The following is a 21226-nucleotide window of genomic DNA, read 5'->3' as shown; positions in this document are numbered from 1 at the left end:
AAATATAACGATAATTGATAATCCTTGGGGCTGACACTTGGTAGCCATCAATCTAACAATGGCAGGCGGGCCTGCCACCTGCATCCATCAGGAACACACTCACTCTTACTCGGACGCTCAAATGATTTGCTGTCTGGCATCAGCCTCTGGGGCGCATGCTGGATATGAAGGGTCAGGCCTGGCCTTTTCTGTATCTTGATACCTGACGGGTACTTAGGAAAATCTCTTTCCAGATCTACCCTCATCTTTGTGGATTTGATTTGCTGCAAAGCCAGAACCTTTGGCCTCAAGTTTGGGAAGGCAGAGAAGAAAGTGGATGTACAGATCTGAAGGATAAGAAGAGAAGACCCCCTCACCTGGGGAGAAGCTCAGAGCTGGGGGGAGCGAAGGTACTTTCCCCCATCCTCGTCCCCAAGGACCCAGGAATAAGGCAGGTGAAGGACAACATCTTTAGACTATTGGTTAGCCCGTGAATCCCAGATACCCTAAATCCTGGGAGGGGGCCATGTGCTCCATATGTAAAGAAAAGGAAGAGAAAGGGCTTTACAAATAAAGATTATCACTACTTAAAAAAATTGTGATAATCTGGGGAAAAAAGCTGAGTATGAAACCAATATCCTCAGGCAACTAGACTACAGGCTTCAGAGGCGGGAACCTAAATCCTTAAAACCAGAAGTGAAAAACGACTTGAGCTCTGTGCCTACAACCTGCATGTGACAGAGTCACACGCTGGGGACACGACTTCTCAGCCAGGTAGAAGCGTGCCCATGCTGGGAAGAGGACAGCTCTACTTTAGGTTGCTCTTTTAAGAGCAACAGACAGCCAAGTGGTGATGCTAAACAGTATAAGCCAGGCTCACAGGAGACAGAATAAATACCCAAAGTCCCCTGCAGACTCACTTCTGACAGTGATAGATAAAAATATACCCCATGCATTGCTATAAAACACTTTTGATTATGGTCTTGAGGGAATGCTTCTGAAAAATATGTACTTCATTAAAATAAATAGACTACAGCGCAACATAAGATGTGAAAGGACTTGTTTTTAAAGGGGCAGTGGTGCCAGCAGTGTGTTTGAAACTATCCTTGTTTTTCATTTTAGCCAAAATGCTTTTCTGCTCCTAAGCCCCTCAGCTCATTCCAACATAACTCTGACAATGACATACTGGGGAGTCTGCACAGAACACACCTCACCTTTATGCCAGGTCTCTCCGTATTCACCACCCCCTCTGATGTTGGCCACTGCAAGGATGCCACCCATGTGTCTCACGAAGATCAGTCTGGACACGCTGGGAAACAGTAAAGATAGTTACCCTTGTATTAGCTGCCTAGTGAGGCTTATGCTGTCTCCCTCCATCTCAAAAAGAAAGAAATGATTCCTGAAGACATTCCACATGTAATAGCAGCTTCACGGGAGTCCAATACTTATATATTACTTAATCAAGGTGAAAAATATATAATTTCTAGTTAATGTTTAACTGCAAAGCTTAGACATTTTCATGAGCATTCAGTATATCTTATTTCACTATGCAAACTGGGAATACACAACTCATGATGCAAACAGAGAAAAGCAGAGGCCCTCATTTCATACTGACTCTCTCTTAAACAACAAAGGATGGCCAGCCACGTGCCAGCCCTGGTCTTCAGGAAGTGCTGGGCTTCAGGAACACCCAGTAGTGACCCCTGTACCTCCTGCTCTGATCTCTCTCTCCAAATTGTTCAAGTTGGAAAAAATAATCTGAACATGGATTTTAAACAGGTTTCATGGAAATTTAGATGTGCAACTAGGCAACGACAGGGTGTGAGAGGTAGAGGAGATTAAGGACACAGACCAGGAGACGGGAACGGAGTGCTCAGGGCTGGGCAATGTTTTCTAGAAATAAAGATTAAGTCCTTTAGACAATTGGGATTTTGTTTGTCTCCCGCTCTGACACTAAGAGCCCTGGGTGGTATTTATTTTTCTGTGCTGTTACTTAAAACTACTTTTGCTCTTGGCACGGTTTCTGATTATGATCATTCTGCCTTTTAGCAACCGGGAAAGCTGTGGGCTGCATCCTGGGGCTTTAGAAGGCGTGAGTGCTAATTTCCTGGCTCTTCAGGACAAAGAGGAAGGGGGTGTTGGGGTAGGTGAGCAGAAACAACCCTACCAACCGGCCAGCTGCATTTTCAACCACTTAGTCTTCCCTCTGGCATTTTTCAGGCACCCGATGGTACTGATGCTACCAGCATAACCACTGGGTTCTGGGGTAGAAACGGTGCAGGGAGCCTTCCTGACTTGTCTCAGTTCCCGACAGAGGAGGCTTCATACCACTTGCCGCACACATGGCCGAGCACAGCCGTTTCAGCTGCGGCAGATCTGCTCCAGAATCCTGACTCTGTCGTCCTGACCCAAGCCCTGGTGCAGGGACGAAGGGCTGGGGCTCGGGCTGACCTCCCAGAGAATGAAGCGTGTGCTCACCGGCCCCACACTCAGGCATCAGCATGCCTGGCCACAGAAGCTTATGTCTCATCACATCACGTTGAGTGGTAATTTTAAAGGATGAGGTCAATCTAATGAACTAACAGCTGTAGGCTTGCGTTCTTAGATTCATAATCACGGAGCATAAATATGGCATATGGCTTTCCCACACTCAGACACCTAACAAGATGGCACGTCTGTCTGAAAAGCTTTCTAGCAAGAGATGGTGCAGTCACTGTACAATGAATGGAAAGCGGCCGTAACCACCCTCTTCTCGCTGGATGAAACCTCACAAACCTTCTGAAAATATTGTTCTACATGATTTTGCATCGGCCTCTCACTAACAAAAGGATAAAATGAAACTCTTTAGCCAGTTGTTCAAGGCAGTTCACAACTTGGCTATAAACTACGTGAAAGAAGGGACCAAGTTTCATACATCATCAAATCCTAAATAATTAGCAGACTGCTCTATTGATAACAGGGCTGAAAACAAACTAAGTTTTTTTTCTTGTATTCAAATTTGGGACAGTGTGAGGAATCTACTTTGAATTTATGTCCTGGTAGTCACCAGTCCATGAGTTTCTTCCTGAATAGGATCAAATTTCACGTGAGCTTGTTTTTATTAATAATGCATCAGGCAAATTCCATTTTATGCTATGAAGAGGGTATTAAAATCAAGTTTGCAAATAACTGACATAAGATAGTCATAAACAATAGCAAATGGGTAAATGGCGTATTTTTCTCCCTTAAGTTACTGGGAAATAATAGCATATATACAAAATATATTTATGGGTGAATGTTAGGACAGTCTAAGATACTGTTCTATTGAAAAACATAATCATTAGCTGAAAGATCGTTCCCTCTGAAGGGAATACTGAGGGCTATAGGCTGGCTGCAAACGATAAACACTCAAGGTGACCACTGACTTTCTTCAAGACCTCAGTTGATGTGGACCTTCTGTAGCCTGGCAGCTATAGGCCCAGCACAGTTTTCAAACAACCTATTCCACACAGGATATGAGATAAGCTTGTACTGATCCTGAAATTCCTGATCTAAAAAGCATATAGTTAACAGAGAATCCTGCCCCTCCACAAAAACATCAAGCCAGAAATAGTCAAACGGACCAGAAATACATGACATAGTAGACGACATTCTCGTTTCTTTCCACCGTACGGAGAGGATCACATACATGCTGACGTGTTCCACACTTACCTGTAGTTGGGCGTGATAGATATGTTGAAGCCACCGTAGCCGTATAAGAAAGCAGGGTGAGAGCCATCCAATTTGATGCCCTTCTTGTGTACAACGAACATGGGAATCTTTGTACCATCCTTGCTAGGGTAGAAGACCTAGAACAAGAGAAAGCAGAATAGTTAGATTTACTTTAAATGGGAAAAATACACAGTGAGTAACTTCAAGATGCAGAGTAATACAGTGAAAATCCAGTAACACTAAGGGTATGTGAAGGCAAAGCATCTTTCCGTTTTCATGGAGACAGTGTGGGGCAGTAAGAAGTCCAAGGGTCTGAGAGGAGGGAGATCGGAGTTGTTATTCCACAGCTGTCTCGTTAGGGACCTCGGGGAAGCCCTCAGCCTCAGCCCTTGTCCCCAGAATGGGGTCATCCCGCCTACCTCGTGGGGCCTTCGCGAGATACACAGAAGGGCACAGGCACTCGGTTCTGCAACCCTCCCCTCCCCTCCCAGCACTGGAAAAAGTCAGATTGGGCCACCCTACCACACAATTCAGCCCAGGCGGATTTCTAGAAAACAGGTCTCACATTCAGCTTCCTTCCTCAATATTAAGACACTCAACTCCTCTTTGTCTTTCATGTTCAGTGATTAAATAAATGTTAGCAACAATAGAACACATATTAGCTTAGACACTAGATGACAAACAATGTAGAAATCCTATTATTCCTGGCAAACAAAGACATTTTCTCCAGTATTTTTAATTAAGGCTCATCAAATCTGTCAGAATCTGGGCAACCCCGGGCAAGTTCAGTCAACATTTCTATAGTCATTACTCTTTGGATAAAAGGAGTAAAAGGGTAGGAAAGAGAATATTGGATGTTACTCAAGTGATAAGCAATCAAAAGCCAACACTGGCTTCTGCCAGACAGAAAATCTGTAAATAGCTTTCCCTTTGGGCGAACACGGTGTCTTCACCCCAGACAGACCAGAAAGACATGACATAGCAGACATAGTTGCAAAGTGCCCCAACTCAGAAACGTCTTGCAACCTCACACGCCGGTCAAGGACATAAAGCTTTACACCTAGTGTGACCTGGAGCCATATTCTATCCAGAGCTTTTGAAGGCAGCAGTTCTGTCCTAGGAGGTTGTCACCAAGTCCTTGGACATAACCATGGGGGTGGGGAGGGTAGAAGAGGGAGGCAACCAGGTCCACACAGAGGCAGTCCAGGCGGTCCTGCAAGTATGGACGTTTTTTGAAACCTGCCAGGAAAGTATAAAGACCATTTGTTTTGACTTTGGAGAGAAATACTGAGACATCTGTAAATCTGACGGTTCAGGAATGGCGGATAACAGTCTGCAGGGCTCAAAATTATTGGAAGGGACACGGTTTTATTTAAAATTATTTAGTGCCCGTTTGCAGCCTCTAATACAGGGTAACTGTGGGTGGTGCAAGTAAACGTGGGGAAGAGGAACCCGTTTCAGGGACTGGCTGCAGCTGATGAGGTGGCAGGGCCCCCAGCTGAGGCTCGGGGGGGATGTGGAGCGCCCTCCCACGGGCACCCGTGTGGGAAAGCAGGGCAGCGTTTGCCCCACACCTTCTACCCACCGAATCCAGTCCCTCCCAGCCGCCACCCAGTGCCCCGCCTCCCCTCAACCCCCTGCCCCAGCACCCGATCCCCTCCAAGCAGCTCACCCGTCCTCTGCTCTTCACGCAGTCCCCCCAGCCCCCCTCAGCTGACTCTCAGACTTCTTCCTGTCGGCAAGACCCCCACCCTGTTACCTCCTGAGGACCAGCTTCCTCCTCGGATGTCCCCGAAGACACCCGATGCCCGCGGGCTGGTGTGCACCCCCCATATGCTCCCGGACAAGGGCACCCCTCAGAGCGCCCCCAAAAGCACAAAGTCCCTTTATGCCGCGGTTGCAAAAAGATGTCCAAGCTTTGGGTGGATGTGGTTCAGATGTTGAAATAACAGCATTTAGAACCATGTCCAAAAGTGAAAGGGCACCGTGAAGATGCCTGCAGAAAACCATCTCCAGGAAAACGCCTCACAAGCAGGCTGTGGCAGACTTGGAACCAACATACACACCACATACATAATGCACATATATAGATTTTACCAAATCTCTCTGTGCGTGTGCATGCATACACGTGCACACGCACACACACACACACACACAGCAGTTCTCTATGCCAGGTCCATTATGGAATAGAAATTAGTAATAAGCCCTAAACTGGCCCTTCAATAAAAAGGCAAATTGAATCCCGATAATCATGTAAGGAATCCATGCGGGCATTTTAGAAGTTGTTAAAAACAGTGCTGCCATTTTCCATCATCTACTTCCTTAACTTTACTGAAACTGGTTTCCTCTTGAAGCCACTTCCTCCAAACTTTCCTGTAAGAGGCGCTGAGGCTCCAGCTTTCCTAATGCTCCAGATTTGCCAGCAAACTCCTTGTTTCCATTTGTCTCCCAACGCTGGCCAAACCAAAGGGCTGCACTTCTAACCCACACCCGTGGATCCTGAACCTCGTTCGGACTAAGCACCTGAGACAAACGTGTTCAAGATAGTTTCCCAGGGGCACCGCGGAAGCTCCAACTGCACAGGTCTGGGAGCCCCCAGGCCTGCAGACCCGGATGCAGCTGGATCAGGGTTGTTGCCTTCACGGCTCCCTCCGTCTCAGCCGACCGTGTCAGCTAATGCCCGGCACTGCCCCACAGCCCTTGCGAGTCAGTGTAGGACCCTGTGCTTCTCTCTGGCCAGGTCTCTTGCGACTTCCTTCCCTGACGTTCACAGTGAAATTGGTGACCTGTCCAGCACCCTGACCTTACAGCCACTTGGGCGCCTCCACCCCCACCCAGCCCTACCCACTTGTTCCTTCAAATATCTGCTGTGTGTCCACTATGCGCCAGGCCCTGGGCCAAGCCCTGGATGTAACAATGAACAAGACCTGGGTAATTCCTTCACTCATGGGACTTAAGGTCTATGGAGAGAGATGCGCAGGCACTACAAACGCCCGGCACGCTTCTGTGCCTTCGCCCTTGGAGCTCCTCTGCCGGGCACACCAACAAGCCCCTGTGACCCCAGCCTGTTCTTTCACCACCGCCTTCCTGTCCGCACTCCTGAGGCACCTGCCACTTTTCTTACTGTGACCTTCAGTCCCCTCCCTCTCTCGCTCTGTCAGCCTCCCTTGGGCTTCTTGAAAGTGTGGGCCAGCTAGCCACTCTCCGCCAGCCCTCTAGGTGCCTCTAAGGCCTGGAATCCTCTAATTCGAACCGACCCGCTGGATTCCTGGTCCTTCCCTGGGCTGCCGGGCACCCTTGCGAGTGCCCAGCACACTTCCTCGCAGATCAATAACATTTGTTCTCATGGCCCTGAACCTTGGCCTTCTGGCTTTCCCCCCAGTGAATTCCTTATGTTTTCCCGTCCTTGTCTTTTTCTTCCTATGTCTTTCCTAGTTGTTTTCCTTATACATTTTTGTTCCTAAACCCACTCCACAGTAGTTGTTTCCAGTATTTTCCACTTGCTGCCATTCCCCATACCATCCATTTGCATCCCCTCCCCTGTATCTGACCCTGCCTATCCTCATAGAGCCCTCGCACGGGGAGTCACTGAGAACCTCCTGCCGACACCACGCACCCCCTCCAGTCCCAGGGAAAGAAGGGTCATCGCTCAGCCTCCCGGCAGCCCTTCCCAAGGCTGCGGCTCCCACACCCTTCCCGTGAACCACAGCTTTTTGTATTTTCCCCCTCTCCTGTTTGCATACAAACACACTCAAATTTCTCCTACCCCACAGAGCAAAACAAAACAAAACGCTTTTGAACTGATGCCTGCCCCTGACACTGAATCCCCACTTCCCTCTTCTTCTTGATGGAACATAGCTGCAGTGGCCGCACCCACGGCTCACACCTCCCCAGTCCCTCTGTCTCCACTACCAGTCTTCCAAAGGGCACCTGTCTCCTGCCCCACCATCTCCACCCCTACCCGGTGGTGTGCGCCCTTCCCAACTTTGTCATAAGCCTAGAGAGACACATCTACTCACACACATTCACACACGCAGGTTACACTGTACGGCGATGCCAGAATCGGGCTGACATCGGGCGGCAGCTTATGTCTCCTCACTTACAAGATACCATAGAATTCCTTCCACATTAACACCCCGATTTCCCTCATTGAAAAAACGGCTGCCTAGCATTTCATTTTATGAATACACACAAGTTTATTTAACCGTTTGCTCACTGATGGTTATTGACACTATTCTTTGTTTTTCTATTATTAACATAGAAGGAATACATCCCTTTTAGATAAATCTTATATACTCATGTTATGATTTCTGTAGGATATATTCTTAAGACGTGAGATTGCTAGGTCAAAGTGCATGTGCACTGAAAAATTCAATAGATTCTGACAAAAGTTCTCTAAAAATGGGGTATTAACCTAAGCTCCCAGTGATGACGATTACCTAAGTGTCTACTTCTCATAGGCATGGATGTGCAAATGGATTTAATTTTTTTCTAGTTTAATAGGCAAACATTACCATCTTATTATTGCTTTAGGATTCAGTTTTTAAATTAGCAAACATTATTGCTTTACTTCTTTTCATCAGAAAACAAAAGTTTTGCTGCCTTTTAGGGTGCTACTTTTCTGATTAGTTTATAGAAACCCTTCTTACATCAAGGACATTAAACTTTTGTTCTGTCATTTGAGTTTTGCTTTTATTTCCTCCCGATCTATACCGTTTCTTAACTTTTTTTGGTGGTCTCTTAACAGAGATACTACATATATATGGATCGCACTATCTCACCCTGAGTCATAAAAATATTTGTCTATTTTTTTTGCACTTTTACATTTATATTTAAAGTTTTCTAATCCATCTTATATAGGGCCTGGTATCCAGCTGCTTTTCCCCAGCCGACGGGCTGCTCCACGCCTCTTACCGAAGGCTGTGCTTCCCCCACGGTGCGGCAATGCCATTTCCCCGTGGTTCGCTCCCAGGCCCCGGCCGATTCCGCCTCCCTACCTGGCATCTGCTCCTTTGGCTTCCTGGGTGGATGGAGCGTTTTTTTTTCTTCTTTTATTTCTGTAATTATTTTTCAACCTTCCTGATCGACCCATTAGCTCTTCTTCCTCCTGCCAAATACTGCTGGTTTGTAATTTCTATACTCCCTCTTCTCTTTCCTCTCTGCATATTCTCCCTGAGCCTGCACAGAGAGTGCCAGTAAACCACTCGCCGCATGCGGTGGCCCCTCGGGTCACCTTGACCCCGAGGGGCTGTGAGCTCACGGGGCGGGTGGCCCATCTCCGGCCAACCTGTGTGCACGCTCCTCCGCAGGGCTCTCTTACTTCGGCTCGCAGCAGTGGTCTCCTATTTTGCTCTCTTCTCAGCCACCCGACTGCCAACTCTGAGAATCGTCACCTTGTGCCAAGGCTCTCCACCGCCAGGCATCACTCGGCCGCCTCCGGTCTCACAGCCAGGCCTCTCCCGCCCCATCTGTACGGGCAAGGTTGCTCAGACGGCTCTGCTGCCGTAGCCTCGGAACCGCTGGCCTCCCTGCCTTCCCCTGTTTGCTTAAGTGGAGTGTGGGAGGAACAGGAGACCTTAAGCTATTATTAGTAACATACAAAAATCATAATGTAATATACATACATGCACGCACACAAAATACAAAAGCCAGCACTGCTAGCTAAGTACACAGTTGCCAAGCTTAAATCCATGTGTCACTTTCCCACTATTCAATATTTTCCTGCTACCACAACATTTAGGTTCAAGTTAAAAAGTAAAAAGACTTACTTTTCTTTTTCTCATCCTTGTAACCAAGTAAGAGTGAGCTGACAATACATACCCCTTCTTTTTGAGAGTCCACTGTGGGCACAGCCCTGTAAAATGCCAAAGCTCTTACGGGGTCCTTCATGGACAGGAAATCAAAGTGCACACATGGGATCTGAGAGGCATCCACTTGAGTAACAGAGAAAATCTGTCCATCATCCACGGCTAATGGCTCCCGTCTCCCCATCAGCAGCTGAGCAATCAGGTGGTGCGATAGATCCAGATCAAGAAACCTGTGACCCCAGCACGAGCAGCAGGGTCCACCCCTAGCACACCTTTCACCCTAACAGACGACAAGCCCCGCCAAAGAATCTATGATAGACAGGCTGTCTCGGGAAGCCCCCACGAGACCTGATACAAGGGCCCATTTTAGTGTGTTTTGGTATGAAACCATCAGGGAAACGGCAGATAAAAAACAAACATCACAACAGTGATTTAAAGCTACAGTTTGTTCTAAACATTTAGTGAGCCAAAGGTGGACCAAACGCTGAATGAAGAAGGCTTCCTTCCTTAATTTCATTTCCCTCTCCTTTAGAATTTACATGTTCATTTTGGAGACTCTCACAGCAGCATAACAATGTTATTTCACATCTAAAACCAAGAACATCGGTCACCAGGCACGAAGGAACCACGGCCTCTGGGGAGGACAGAGATGGGGATTCTGTGAGCAGCCACCGAGACGGTGCCCCCTGGCGGAGACGGCTGGGGCCTCAGCCTTGGGGAATCGGGCGCATCAACCCAGACGCTGGGATGTAAAATGTTCCCGATACAAGGAGGGACTGTCACTCCGGGACCTCATCTAGGGTGTCACCCTCTCTTATTTCACAAATGAAAAACCAGAGATCCATGGGAATAAGACAGCACCAAGATCTCCGAAGGCCCTGACTGGGGTTCTTCCTGCTCTGTCACAGGAATTCACTTCAAACTATTACTGTGTCTACTGGGCGTAATTATGCAACATTTTGCAAACGTTAGAACCTTTGGCATTGATTTAATATGATCACTAATCTCTAGGGAGTCCAGGAGATAAACATTCTGCCAGAGATACTTGGCTTTATTTGCTTTTCTATTTCTGATACCCTCTTGAAAAGGAGACTCACTCAAGCACGTCAAAAGCCATGTTCCAGATATAGGGTTTATTAATTTATTTTTAAGCAAAATAAATCTGCTTGGCAAAATGCTGCTTGTTTAAACAGCCACCAGTGTGACCATCTGGAAGATGAACAATTAAAACAAAAATCCCACTGTATTCTTCCATGCCATTCTACTAAAATTATCCAGTTTCGATCATATTTTTTAAAGGCTTAACAGATACAATTTACTTCACAAATGAAACAAAAAAAAAAAAATGCCAGGATCATAAAAAAAGCAATCCCAACTTCCTAAGTAATCAGTTAAATTTAAAGCAGCTTCTAATTTTGCATATTTAAAACCATATCCTAATGAATGAATAACAAGAGCTCACAGACTGTTGATCTGAATTCCTTCACTTACAAACTAATGAGGAAAAGAGAGAGAAGGCTTAACTTATATAAAGTACGCAGTCAAAAATGTCAGGAATGACCATCCCTGTTGTTAGGCGTGACTTCCCAGAGGCAGGACCCCAAATGTAAGGGGATGGTACTCAGGAGGCGCGCGTTAGCACAGACGGTGGTCACTGAACACACATCCGGCTGTCTGAACGTGACTTTGGTTTCAAATAAAGGAAATAAAAACATCTTCCTTTAAAAAAAAAAAGAGGAACAAGAAGACGACAAATCCAAGGAACATTCTTGTCCCTCAAGAGAGTGACATCAGTCATGAAAAGATGAACCAGTCCTGCTGAAAGGATTTTCTTGAGATGAATACATTTCGTAACAAAATCCTTTTTGCTAAGACATCGATGCACAAGCAACCATTTAAGATCCCAGAATAAACAACCCTCAGCCCCATATTTGCCCTGCCCGGTGCAGCTTGGGTGCTAGCGGAGGCCATGCCAGGACTCACAGGATCGTGAGAGATGGGCGTGCTCCTGCAGCAGAGGGGAAGATAGATGGCAAAAGGCAAGCCCTTCAGGCAGAAGAATGGCTGGTGATAGCAACTGCTGCCTAATTTTAGAGCCTGACAGGTTTAGAGGAGAATGTTCATAAAAGGGTGTTGAGCTTCCCTTTTTATCAGAGTTGAGAGAGGCCACTTGTGTGGCCTGTGCTATGGGTGGCAAATACATCTGACAAGGAGCAGAGCTGGTCAGAAATTCCATGGTCAGTGCAAACAGGGAACAGACATTCATTCCGTTACCCAGAGAACAGGGCAGAAGGCAACCCTCGTGCGCCCATTATCTTGTAAAACAAGATACACAGAACTTCCTAGGACTTTGAGAAGGGACTGCACATGTCTGTGTGGTGCTTAGGTTAAAAACTGTTAGCCTGGGATTAGAAGGCTGTATTTATTTCCCAGGCATTTAAATCTGGAGGAGTGGGGAGGAGATTAAGAGTCACCTTTGGGCAGAAAACCAAAAGGGAAATTTCTATTCCAGATCGTTCTAGTTTGTTTTTCAAAGGATGGCTGGACATTTTTGCAACACTGGAGATTTAAAAACTCCCACGGGGAACCTTGCTAACAGCAAAGTCAGTCTCTTTAAAAATCTATTTCAATTTTTGTTATTTTACTTGAGCACCAGCAGTGCACTACGTGCTATACTGATAGTCGCTGCAGAAATGCCTCAGCTCTCAAAGGCCCAATCATTTGCTCTCTGGAATACTAAGCCTGTGCCCAGTCTCAGACTGTGGAGCAAGAAGAGAAATAGGAAGTGGAAGGCTCTGAACACAGCTCCTGAGTGGTGCAGGCACAGCTGGATCACGGCACTCTGATGCGCTTATTTAGAGTTCAGAGGTATTCAGGCATTTTAAGGTAGAAGACATTTGGGGCTTGATGGCTGCAGAATATAAAAGCTCTGGTTTCACTGTTCTGATCTCATTGCAGTCACGCACACACAGCATCAGACATTTTCATAACATTGAAGGACCTGCTACATGCAGGGGTTCAGAGGAAGCAGCCTTTGCTTTTGCAGGAGGGCACTGCTCCTCGGGGTGCTCTGGCAGCATGCATGAAGTGCCCGTGCTCAGGCTCACTGCAGCGGGATCTGGGCTGTACGTGGAGTGCACGCGTGTTTGTTTTCCTCCTCATGAAAACTGCATGACGAATCCACCATCAGAGGTTATGAACTCTGAGCTGTTTGCATTCAATGAACATTTTCTGAATGGCTAAATGAGTTAGGACTGCATATTAAGCACGCTCTTTCTGATCCCCCACATACCCATACCAGCTTTCTCCATTCCAGAGGCCCAAAGTCATCTTGCATGCCTCTCGAACAGTACCTCACCCTGCCTGTCTGCACCGTGACCTTGTCTTCTAACAGGACTTCTGCTTTCAATCAGGTCCTGTTTGAGGACAGCAATGAAAATTCTCCACTCTGTCTCCAACCTTTGTGAATCCTTCCCAGCTTCCACTGTCCTCTCCACTGTACTGCCAGTTCAGATCTCCAGATGCCCACTCCCAATGTCACATGCCTTTACAGCAGCACTGAGTCACACAGAAGCCACTGGCCCTTAGGAAGTCACTTGTTTGAACCCCTCCACACCTACCCAATGCAGGCATCACTGAAGCTAAATCTCAGGCAGGTTCAGCCTCTGCTTGGCTATTTCTAGGAATGAGAAAAGCAGGTGCAGCAGCATGCACAGCGATCCATTTCATTTTGGAGCCCCTCTAATTGTTAGAAAGTCCTTCCTTACCTGAAAATGTCAAAAAGACTGAATTTAAACACCAGAAACACAAGTTAGCCAAGGGCTCTGGAGACAGAACCCAGGAATACTAAATTCCCACATAAGCTGTCAGCTAACGTTTCCATACATTTAAAAACAAATATTAAAATGCTGGCCAGTTAGTTTCTATATTTGTCACAATAGAGTTTTTCCTTAGTCTTTATTTTGGTCAACATACATGCAACTTATTTAAATTTAAAACACTTCTATTGGTTTAAACATATAGTTTTTATGTGCCAAGCACCATTGTTTAAGGGCTTTGTAAACCTTCCTTCATTTAATTCACACATAAGGTCTATGCTTTTTAAGGGGGTCATTGTGACCCAGAGGAGGAGCTAATTCAGATCATACATCTCGGAAGTGATGGAGTCAGGATTTGGACCCGGGCCCAGTCTCCAGGACTCCATGCTCTTAGCCCCGTAAACAAGAGATCAGCAAATCCCCTGGCACCACCTCCAGGGGCCCCTCCTAGTCCCTCGGTGGCACAGCTTTTATGCCCACATGTGCACTTCTGAGGCCAGGCTCTGTACCTAGCACAGGGCCCAGAAGACACTGGGCACTTAGGAAACAAAGGTGGGGTAACAGTGTGAACGATGCTCAAACTGGCAGTTCATTTAAAGAAGTCTACGGATAGGGCAGTCTGGGGTCTGCTAGCAAAACGCTTGTGAGCTGAAAACTCATCACATACAAATTAACTCTGGTGGAGGCACTTAAGAGCCTGTTACAAGCATGTCGAAAGTTGCAGATTTCCAACTTATGCCTAATGAAAAATATTTAACATCTGACATTTTCTTTATGTGTTGCTGTTAATCTATTAATTTATTAGCAATGCCATGGCGGGTGAGCTTTAGGGCTCTGCGACTGTGCAGTTATGGAAATTTCCTGCATGGTATTGCACCTGTGTCATAAACATCCGGCAAAGAACGCTTGAAATCCATTTCAAATCCTCATTAACTCAGCTGCAGCAGGCCACTTATTTATTATAGGGCATTAGGAAGATAAAATTACTACCCAAATGTTGAAAAGACAGACTCTAGGCAGCATGCTCAGCAACAGAGCAGAATCACCGTGCAGCTGAAAATCTGCAGCTCGTAGTTGCGCGCTCCTCAGAAGGGTGAATGATAAAAGAGAGACAGTTGTGAGGGAGGCAGAGAGCAGAGTCGGTGCCATCAAGGAGCTCCCGCTGGGGTGGGAGAGAAGCACGCTTAGCCGGGTGGCTCTGAACTGAGGACAGCAACGACCAAAGCCCCAGACCCAGCAGGGGCACTGCCACCCCATTACCTTGTCCCTCTAGTACCTGCAGGGGGAAACTGAGATACGATGAAATGCTGTGAGAAGGAAATGCACACAAGACCATTTTACTGAAGAAAATGAAGGACTAGGGTACAGAAAGGCAAAGCTGGAGGTAAAATTCTCTGGCACAGAGACATTTATGTGAGTTTCCCTTGGGTGGCTCCAATGCTGTCAGGTGGATCCACTTCTACCTGGAGACTCCCAGACAACACAAATGCCAATCACCAAAACAGGCCCCCAACGAGAGTGAGAGGCGAGGAAGGAACCCACCAGAGACAGTTTCGGGTCGCTTAGAGGAGTTCCTGGGCACTACAGTGCAGTTCACCATCTGCCCCCAGGGAAATGTGGGCCAGAAGTGGACTCAAGCTGAGGAAGGCAGGCAGCAAAGAGGAGGTCAATTAGGAGAGACAGAAGTGGGGGCTCAATGGGGCATCACCAATAGCTCCTGGGAGGCAACTCCCCAGGAGCTGGAGAAAGGAAGGGGGAAAAAAATGAGGACACACCACAAAATTCAGAAATCCTGCTGTGAAGCGCGAGCACGAATTCTTCCTTGATTTACACCCTAAACTTGGCTGGGAAATGTTTCCTATTTTTGTTCAGTAGAGTAACAGTAGCGAAAATGGTATCAATGAAACTGCACGTAATTTTCTTTTGATGGCTATGGAATGCCTCCCACCACCTGGTTTACCCTGGCACTATCAGGACCTTGCCTATTCATTTTTAAATGTCTTAAATGTGGAAATAGTATACTATTGATTACACAACATACCCGTTTTTGTCAAGTAATCAAGGCAGCATTAAGGTGGCGAAAAATCAGTCTAAGAAAAATGAAAGCTTACGATGAATCATTGAATCCTGTTCATGGCAGATCTAGGAAAGAGCACGGCGCTGTTCTGAAGACAGACGCCATTCAGGACGGTGGACGGGAACATTTAACCATTACGAGGCACCAGGGGTGTGTGCAGAAAAAGCCTTAGTACAAAGACTTTCATTTAGTGAATTCCACGTAATATTTCAATTACTTAGTAATTAACACAGAAAGCCCAGGGCCGCAAGGAGACCCCTGGGTCCCCTACAGGCAGCTGGGCTCCCTGGCTCCAGCCAAGTACTCTTCAGTGCATTGCTCCCTGATGTCCGACGGCTGCTCTCACCGTCAAGGGCTCATGGCCAGTCCCAGCACTGCCCAACCTGCATCCCTGTGACATCTCTGTAAGGCCACGCCATCCTCCTTGAACCCTCTCCTGTTCTGGCACCTGCCCCTGCCTCCCTCACTGGCCTTAAACATCCATGTTCCCTTGTGTTAGCACTCCCCTCCCCCTGTACACACACGTTGGGGCTCTCAAGCTGTGCCCACGGGTCCATCGACTGCCACCACCAGCCCGCAGGCCTCTCCCTGACTCCCGGCCCTAATTCTCTGGCAGAGCACCTGGTAGATGCCCCATGTGCATACGGCACAGGTCCTTTTAAGGGCCCCCCATTGTATGGGGAATAAAACTCTCACCCTGTTTGGGTGCAAACGAAACCCTCAGGGGGTTTGGCCTCACTCCCTGCCAGTGCAGTGCCCTCCTCCCCGTCTGCCAAGGAGCAGTCTTAGAGGCTGCTCCTCCTCTGGGTGCCCACAGGACCTGCTATCCACTCTCAAAGAATCTCTCCTACCACCAAACTGCTAAAAATGATCGATTATACCCCCATTTCCCCTAGTAAACTGTATCCTGCCTGTGTCCCCAGCACTGCCGTACACAAGGCAGTAGCTTAATGTTTTTTTGTGAAATAATTATTTTTACTTACTTAAGCAATCTTCTCACTTGAAAATTCTATTTTATTTAAATTAGCATCACGCAATATAATTATCACTGGCTCACGCATCTTTTGGCTTTTTTCTGTGAGGCGCAGGGATGCGTGGGACCTCACTTAGCATGGAAAGACATTACAAGAAATATACACAATGAAAAAGACAAGAACCATACATACAAATCAATACACATATTAAGATGTGAAGAAGGAAAGGGAAATTGAATGCATGAAGTAAGGGGCTGCTTTAGAAAACATGTTAGAAAACCTAAAAGCCAAAGGGAGAAATTAAACTTCCAAAGGCTGAAAAAAGTAATTAAAAAAAGCCAGAGTAATAATCACAAACTCTCAAAACACATAAAGAATGGGTCAATTGGATTTCCACGTTAGTAGAATTGTTTTCCTTATTGCTCAGCTTGTCGAAGAGATTCCCAAACATTTGTAAGCAGGCAACATCACCACCAAAATACGTGCTAGGAAAACATAAAGAGAAATGAACCCGGATGCTCTAAAAGCAAAGAGCAGTATTAGTCCCTGTTGTGGTCACAGACCATGACCCAAATACTCTTAAAGATGAGATCACGTAAAAAATTCCACAGGAATACAAATGGTAGTAAACATCCATTTTCTGTTGGTTTTGAAAGGAAAGAAGCAATTACTGTAAGAGAGGAGAGGGAGATGGTCCGACAGACTTTTGCAGAAAGGAAACGTTCCATTTTTATAGGTTTCTGGCAGTGACAGCTAGATATTTCAGAGTGCATCATCTATCATGGCCTCGCTCATTCATTCGTCAAGTGTCTGTGTGTCTGCTCTGTGCTCTGGGGACACAGCAGTGGCCAAACCACTTGTAAAGGGAGAAGGGAGAGCAGAGGAGCATAGACAAATGAAAATCTGTCAGCTGGTAGTAAGTGTAACAATAGGAAACAAAAGGAAACAATAAAGCTGAGCCCTAGGAAGGGGTGGGCAAGGGATGCTACCTTACACAGGATGGAAAGGGGAGGGCCTCTGGTTGGTACAGTGGAAGTAAGGGAAGGAGCGGTCAGGAGTGGGTGAGCATTCCAGGCAGAGGAGGAAAGCGGGGGGGCCGGGGGTGCTGGGGCAGTGAGCGTGCACCTTGCAGCTAACCAGGAGGCAGGCGGGACCGCCGCTGAGCGGACTGACAGTGGGGGCCTGGGGGATTACGGCTGGCCAGACTAGCAGACAAATAGAATCCTAAGGGACATGCTGCTTATTAAGAAGCCACATTATCCTGTGAAACATTAGCAAATAGCCACTTGCTTCTGACCACTGACCTCAGAACTGTTTGCCTGCCTGCTCACACTGACCCCAGCCAGGATGTCTCACCCCTAATGTATCACGAATAACACGAATCACTCACCCAAACTGACATCACCAGAGGCTCCCTACTGTGGGGGCAGCAGGTTTATGAAGGCTGAGATTTCCAGAGGTCACCCCAAGGAGAGGGTTTGGCTGGATTACCCGTACATTTTTCCACTGATGAAAGAGTACCCCGTTGGTGGCAATGGGGTAGAGGGCACCACACCTGGAGCCTGCCGTCAGCCGGGAGCCTGGGCCAGCCTGCAGCTCTGGGGTAAGGGCTCTGCTCAGAGGGTGGGGTCGGGGGGGGCAGCAGGTGACCTGAAGGGGGTGTGGCAAGGAGGTGCTGGAGTGGATGGAAGGGGTAGGGAGAAGGAAGACAGGGCCAGTGCCTGGCTGCACCGTGATGTAGCCCAGAGGCCACTGGTGGCCAGCAAGCCCCTGAGCTGCTCCCTGCCTCTCCCCTCCCTGCCCGCCTCACATGGTAGGCATCTGAGGACCAGGGGGCCCAGTCCAAGGTCCTGAATCCAAAGGAGTCCACAGAGCAGTAAGGGAGGCCCAAGAGCTAAGGGCAGAACCCCAAACAACCCTGTAGGAGGCAGGCCTGTAAGATGGGGCTGCACAGATCAACCTGCAGGTATCAGCAACTCAGGCGACGCAGCTCAGCTGGCCTGCTGTGTAGGCTTCCACCGGGTCAAGCAGGGTGCAGACAATGCTTGACGGTGTGCTCAGGACACAAACTCCGCCGAGCCTCCGCTGCCTTCTCTGGGAGGGGCAGGTGGGATGGGCAGGGTGAGTGCCAGCTGTGCCATTCCCTCCTTGCACAGCACGGAGGACGGCCCCTGCAGGGTGGGCAGGGAACCCGGGCTGACGTCCGGACTGTGAGAAGGAGACAGGGAACCTTTCTGACGCAAGCCCCTGACGTTTGGAGGTGCTTCTTAGCTGCAACGGCCCAGCCTATTTCAACTGGCAGCCAGGAAGGAACCCATTCATAAGGAGAAGATGCTAATGCTCAGGATTTGAGGGTCTTCCCACTCCTATCCTGAGTATTTAACAAAAAGAAAGTACATATTTTGAAATTTCAAAACTACTTTCTGATTTTCACTCAAAACTCAAAAATTTTTTCAAAAAAACCCCCAAAAGGTAAGAAGACGGAGAATTCAGGGCCTAAGAGGTCTCACAGGGAAAGCAAGGGGCTGGTCCTTGGAGTTGCATTTCTGGGGCTCGCAGGCGTGTGCTTTCCCAGTCCCAGCAGAACGGAGACGTCCCTCCTCCCAGGCGCGGATCCCCCCAGCTTCTCAAGGAACTCAGCTCCTCTGCCGGCCCCCCTCCTCCCGGGACCAGCCCGCCAACACACTGGGGTCACCCGGGTTCTCCACCACCAGGGAGTCGTGCCCTTGACTGCCAGCTCGCACACTCCGTGCAACTACACCTGTGCACACACGGTTCTCCATTTCCCTCACCTCTCACACCCGATCCTGACCTTACAGGCACCAGAGCTCAGGAGGGCTCCAGCTGTGCAACGTTTCCTGAGATTAAAATTTGGCTTTTTTTGATTGACTTGTTTTCTTAGCACGGCTGTACAAGTTCTTCTATGGGAGGAAAATGACCAATTTGCAAAGTAATCTGGAGAAGGAGGCAGAGAGAAACCACAGCGGTGAGAAGTCCAGAGGTGTGCAGTCGGCCTGTCAAGGATCGTTTTGCCTTAAATTTTTTTTTTTTAAGTTTTAAAGTGTAAGATTTTCCAGTTGCCAGCATTAATACCAGGCTGCTGTAAGGAGGACAATAATGCGAGTCCCTCCCTCGCGCCCGCCTCCTCCGTGCCGCCCACAGCACCTTGCTCAGGCCGCGGTCTGCCCCCCTGTGCCCCCCATGGCACCCCGTTCAGGCCGCGATCTGCCCCCCATGGCACCCCGCGCAGGCCGCGGCCTGCCCCTCCGTGCACCCAGTGTTCTTGTCTGCAGCGCCCGCGCGCCCTCCTCCCTCCCGCACTCAGCAGCCAGGCCCCCTGCGCCGCCGCCTCCCGCTCCTTCTGTCGCCCCGTCCTTGGTGTCCAGGGGCACCGCGTCCCCGGGGCTGCGCACCTCCGGCCCTCGGGCTCCTGTTGACCCCGGGGCTCCCCGGGCCTCGGTCCTGAACCTTCCTCACTCTTTACATGCCCGCCGCTTGGGATTCTGCCCTCGCCCCTGGATTTAAGTGACACACGTGTGCGGGTGACTCCACTCAGATCCCTCCTGTGAGCACAAGACTCAGATATCCAGCTCCACACTTAACATCGTCATCCGGCTGCTAATTTAACACGCCCCACAAACCTGACGTGCCCCCAAACACTGTAACTCCCCAATCCGACCTCCCTGCCCCGCGGCCAACACCCAAAGCCTGGTGCCAACCGCTCAGACCCGAGGGCTCGGCCACCGCGACGTGCCCGTCTCCCCTCCACGGGGGTCGCTCGGTGCGTCCCATTGAGTCTGCCTCCCAAACCCGCTCCTCCCCGTGCCCACTGCCTCCGCCTCAGTCCAGCCCCCCGCCCTCTCACCTGGTCTGCTGCTATGGACGTCTGTCCACTCTCTCTGCACCACATCCACCCCTTCCATCCGTTCCCCACAAAACAGAAGGTGGTGTCTTAAATCAGAAAACGTTCCTTTCCAGGAACACCCGGAGACCCCCACCACACCTGGGATCCCTAACAAACCCCTAACATGGCCATGAGGCCTCCCCCACTCCCTTGAGACCCGTTTGTTCCTGGCTCCCCACAGCCCGGCCTTCTCGCAGACCGTCTCTGAGGCCAGGGGCTCGGTCCTTTGGGCCTTTGCTCCAACATTCGAGACTGTTCTTCCCACTTTCCAGGGACTTCCCTCTCAGCCGCTGTTTCCACTTACAGGAAATCTCAAGGCCACTTTCCTTGGCGACGCAACTCACACCGGGCCGCACCGTTCACTGGCTACTGTCCTCGTTTATTCCATTCCCAGCCCTTCCCCTGAGCTGCACAGCTCACCTTTCTCCTCTGTCCACTTGCCCTTTGCCCGTTCTTCGCATCGGGTGAAGGAAGGCCAGGTGTCTCCAGGTCACTGCGGCCTTCCTAGTGTTTAGCACAACGCTTGGTACGGAGTGGATTCCTAACAAAGGCAGACTGGCTGAAGGACGGCGCTTCTTCCCCATCCGGAACCCACCCAGCAGTGCTGACGGCCACCTCTGGTGGCAGGCGAGGCAGAGACCCACTGGCAGGCCTATGGGGACTGGAAAGAGGTGTGAGGTCTTGATGGGTGAGCACAGGTGGTTCCAGAACACCCCACCCCATTCCTCTGTCCTTTATCTCGGAAGATTCTGAGCAATGGTTTCAAGTCAGAGCTTCTGACAGTCAAATCTGCAGATTCTCAAGCAACTCACCAGCCTGAGGTTAGAGTATTTATATTTTTCTCTTGTCTTCCTTAAATATTTAAATCAGCTCTGTGCACATTAAAGTCTGGCACGGAACTAGATACATCCTATGCAAAACATGGATGTAGGTGGCACATATATAACAATTTCTCCTTGCACGCTAAGTGGCTTTCT

General features: G+C 48.7%; 1 protein-coding gene and 1 long non-coding RNA gene across 3 annotated transcripts in view; one reads left to right on the top strand and one right to left on the bottom strand.

The window, feature by feature from the left end:
- The window catches only part of PREP (prolyl endopeptidase), a 103223-nt gene that overhangs the window by 8354 nt on the left and 73643 nt on the right, over nucleotides 1–21226 (bottom strand). Inside the window, exons 11-12 of the mRNA XM_037012298.2 lie at nucleotides 3670–3806; nucleotides 1194–1288 (exon numbers count right to left, since the gene is read on the bottom strand). Coding sequence (XP_036868193.1) covers nucleotides 1194–1288; nucleotides 3670–3806 — 232 coding nt within the window. The remainder of the gene's footprint in view (nucleotides 1–1193; nucleotides 1289–3669; nucleotides 3807–21226) is intronic.
- Nucleotides 1–21226, top strand: part of LOC118971315 (uncharacterized) — a 114277-nt gene that overhangs the window by 89762 nt on the left and 3289 nt on the right. The gene's annotated exons all lie outside the window — the stretch shown is intronic.

This window comes from Manis javanica, chromosome 13, assembly GCF_040802235.1.
Source record: "Manis javanica isolate MJ-LG chromosome 13, MJ_LKY, whole genome shotgun sequence".
NCBI classification, from domain to species: Eukaryota; Metazoa; Chordata; class Mammalia; order Pholidota; family Manidae; genus Manis; species Manis javanica.
This window is presented reverse-complemented; position numbering and strand designations above follow the sequence as displayed.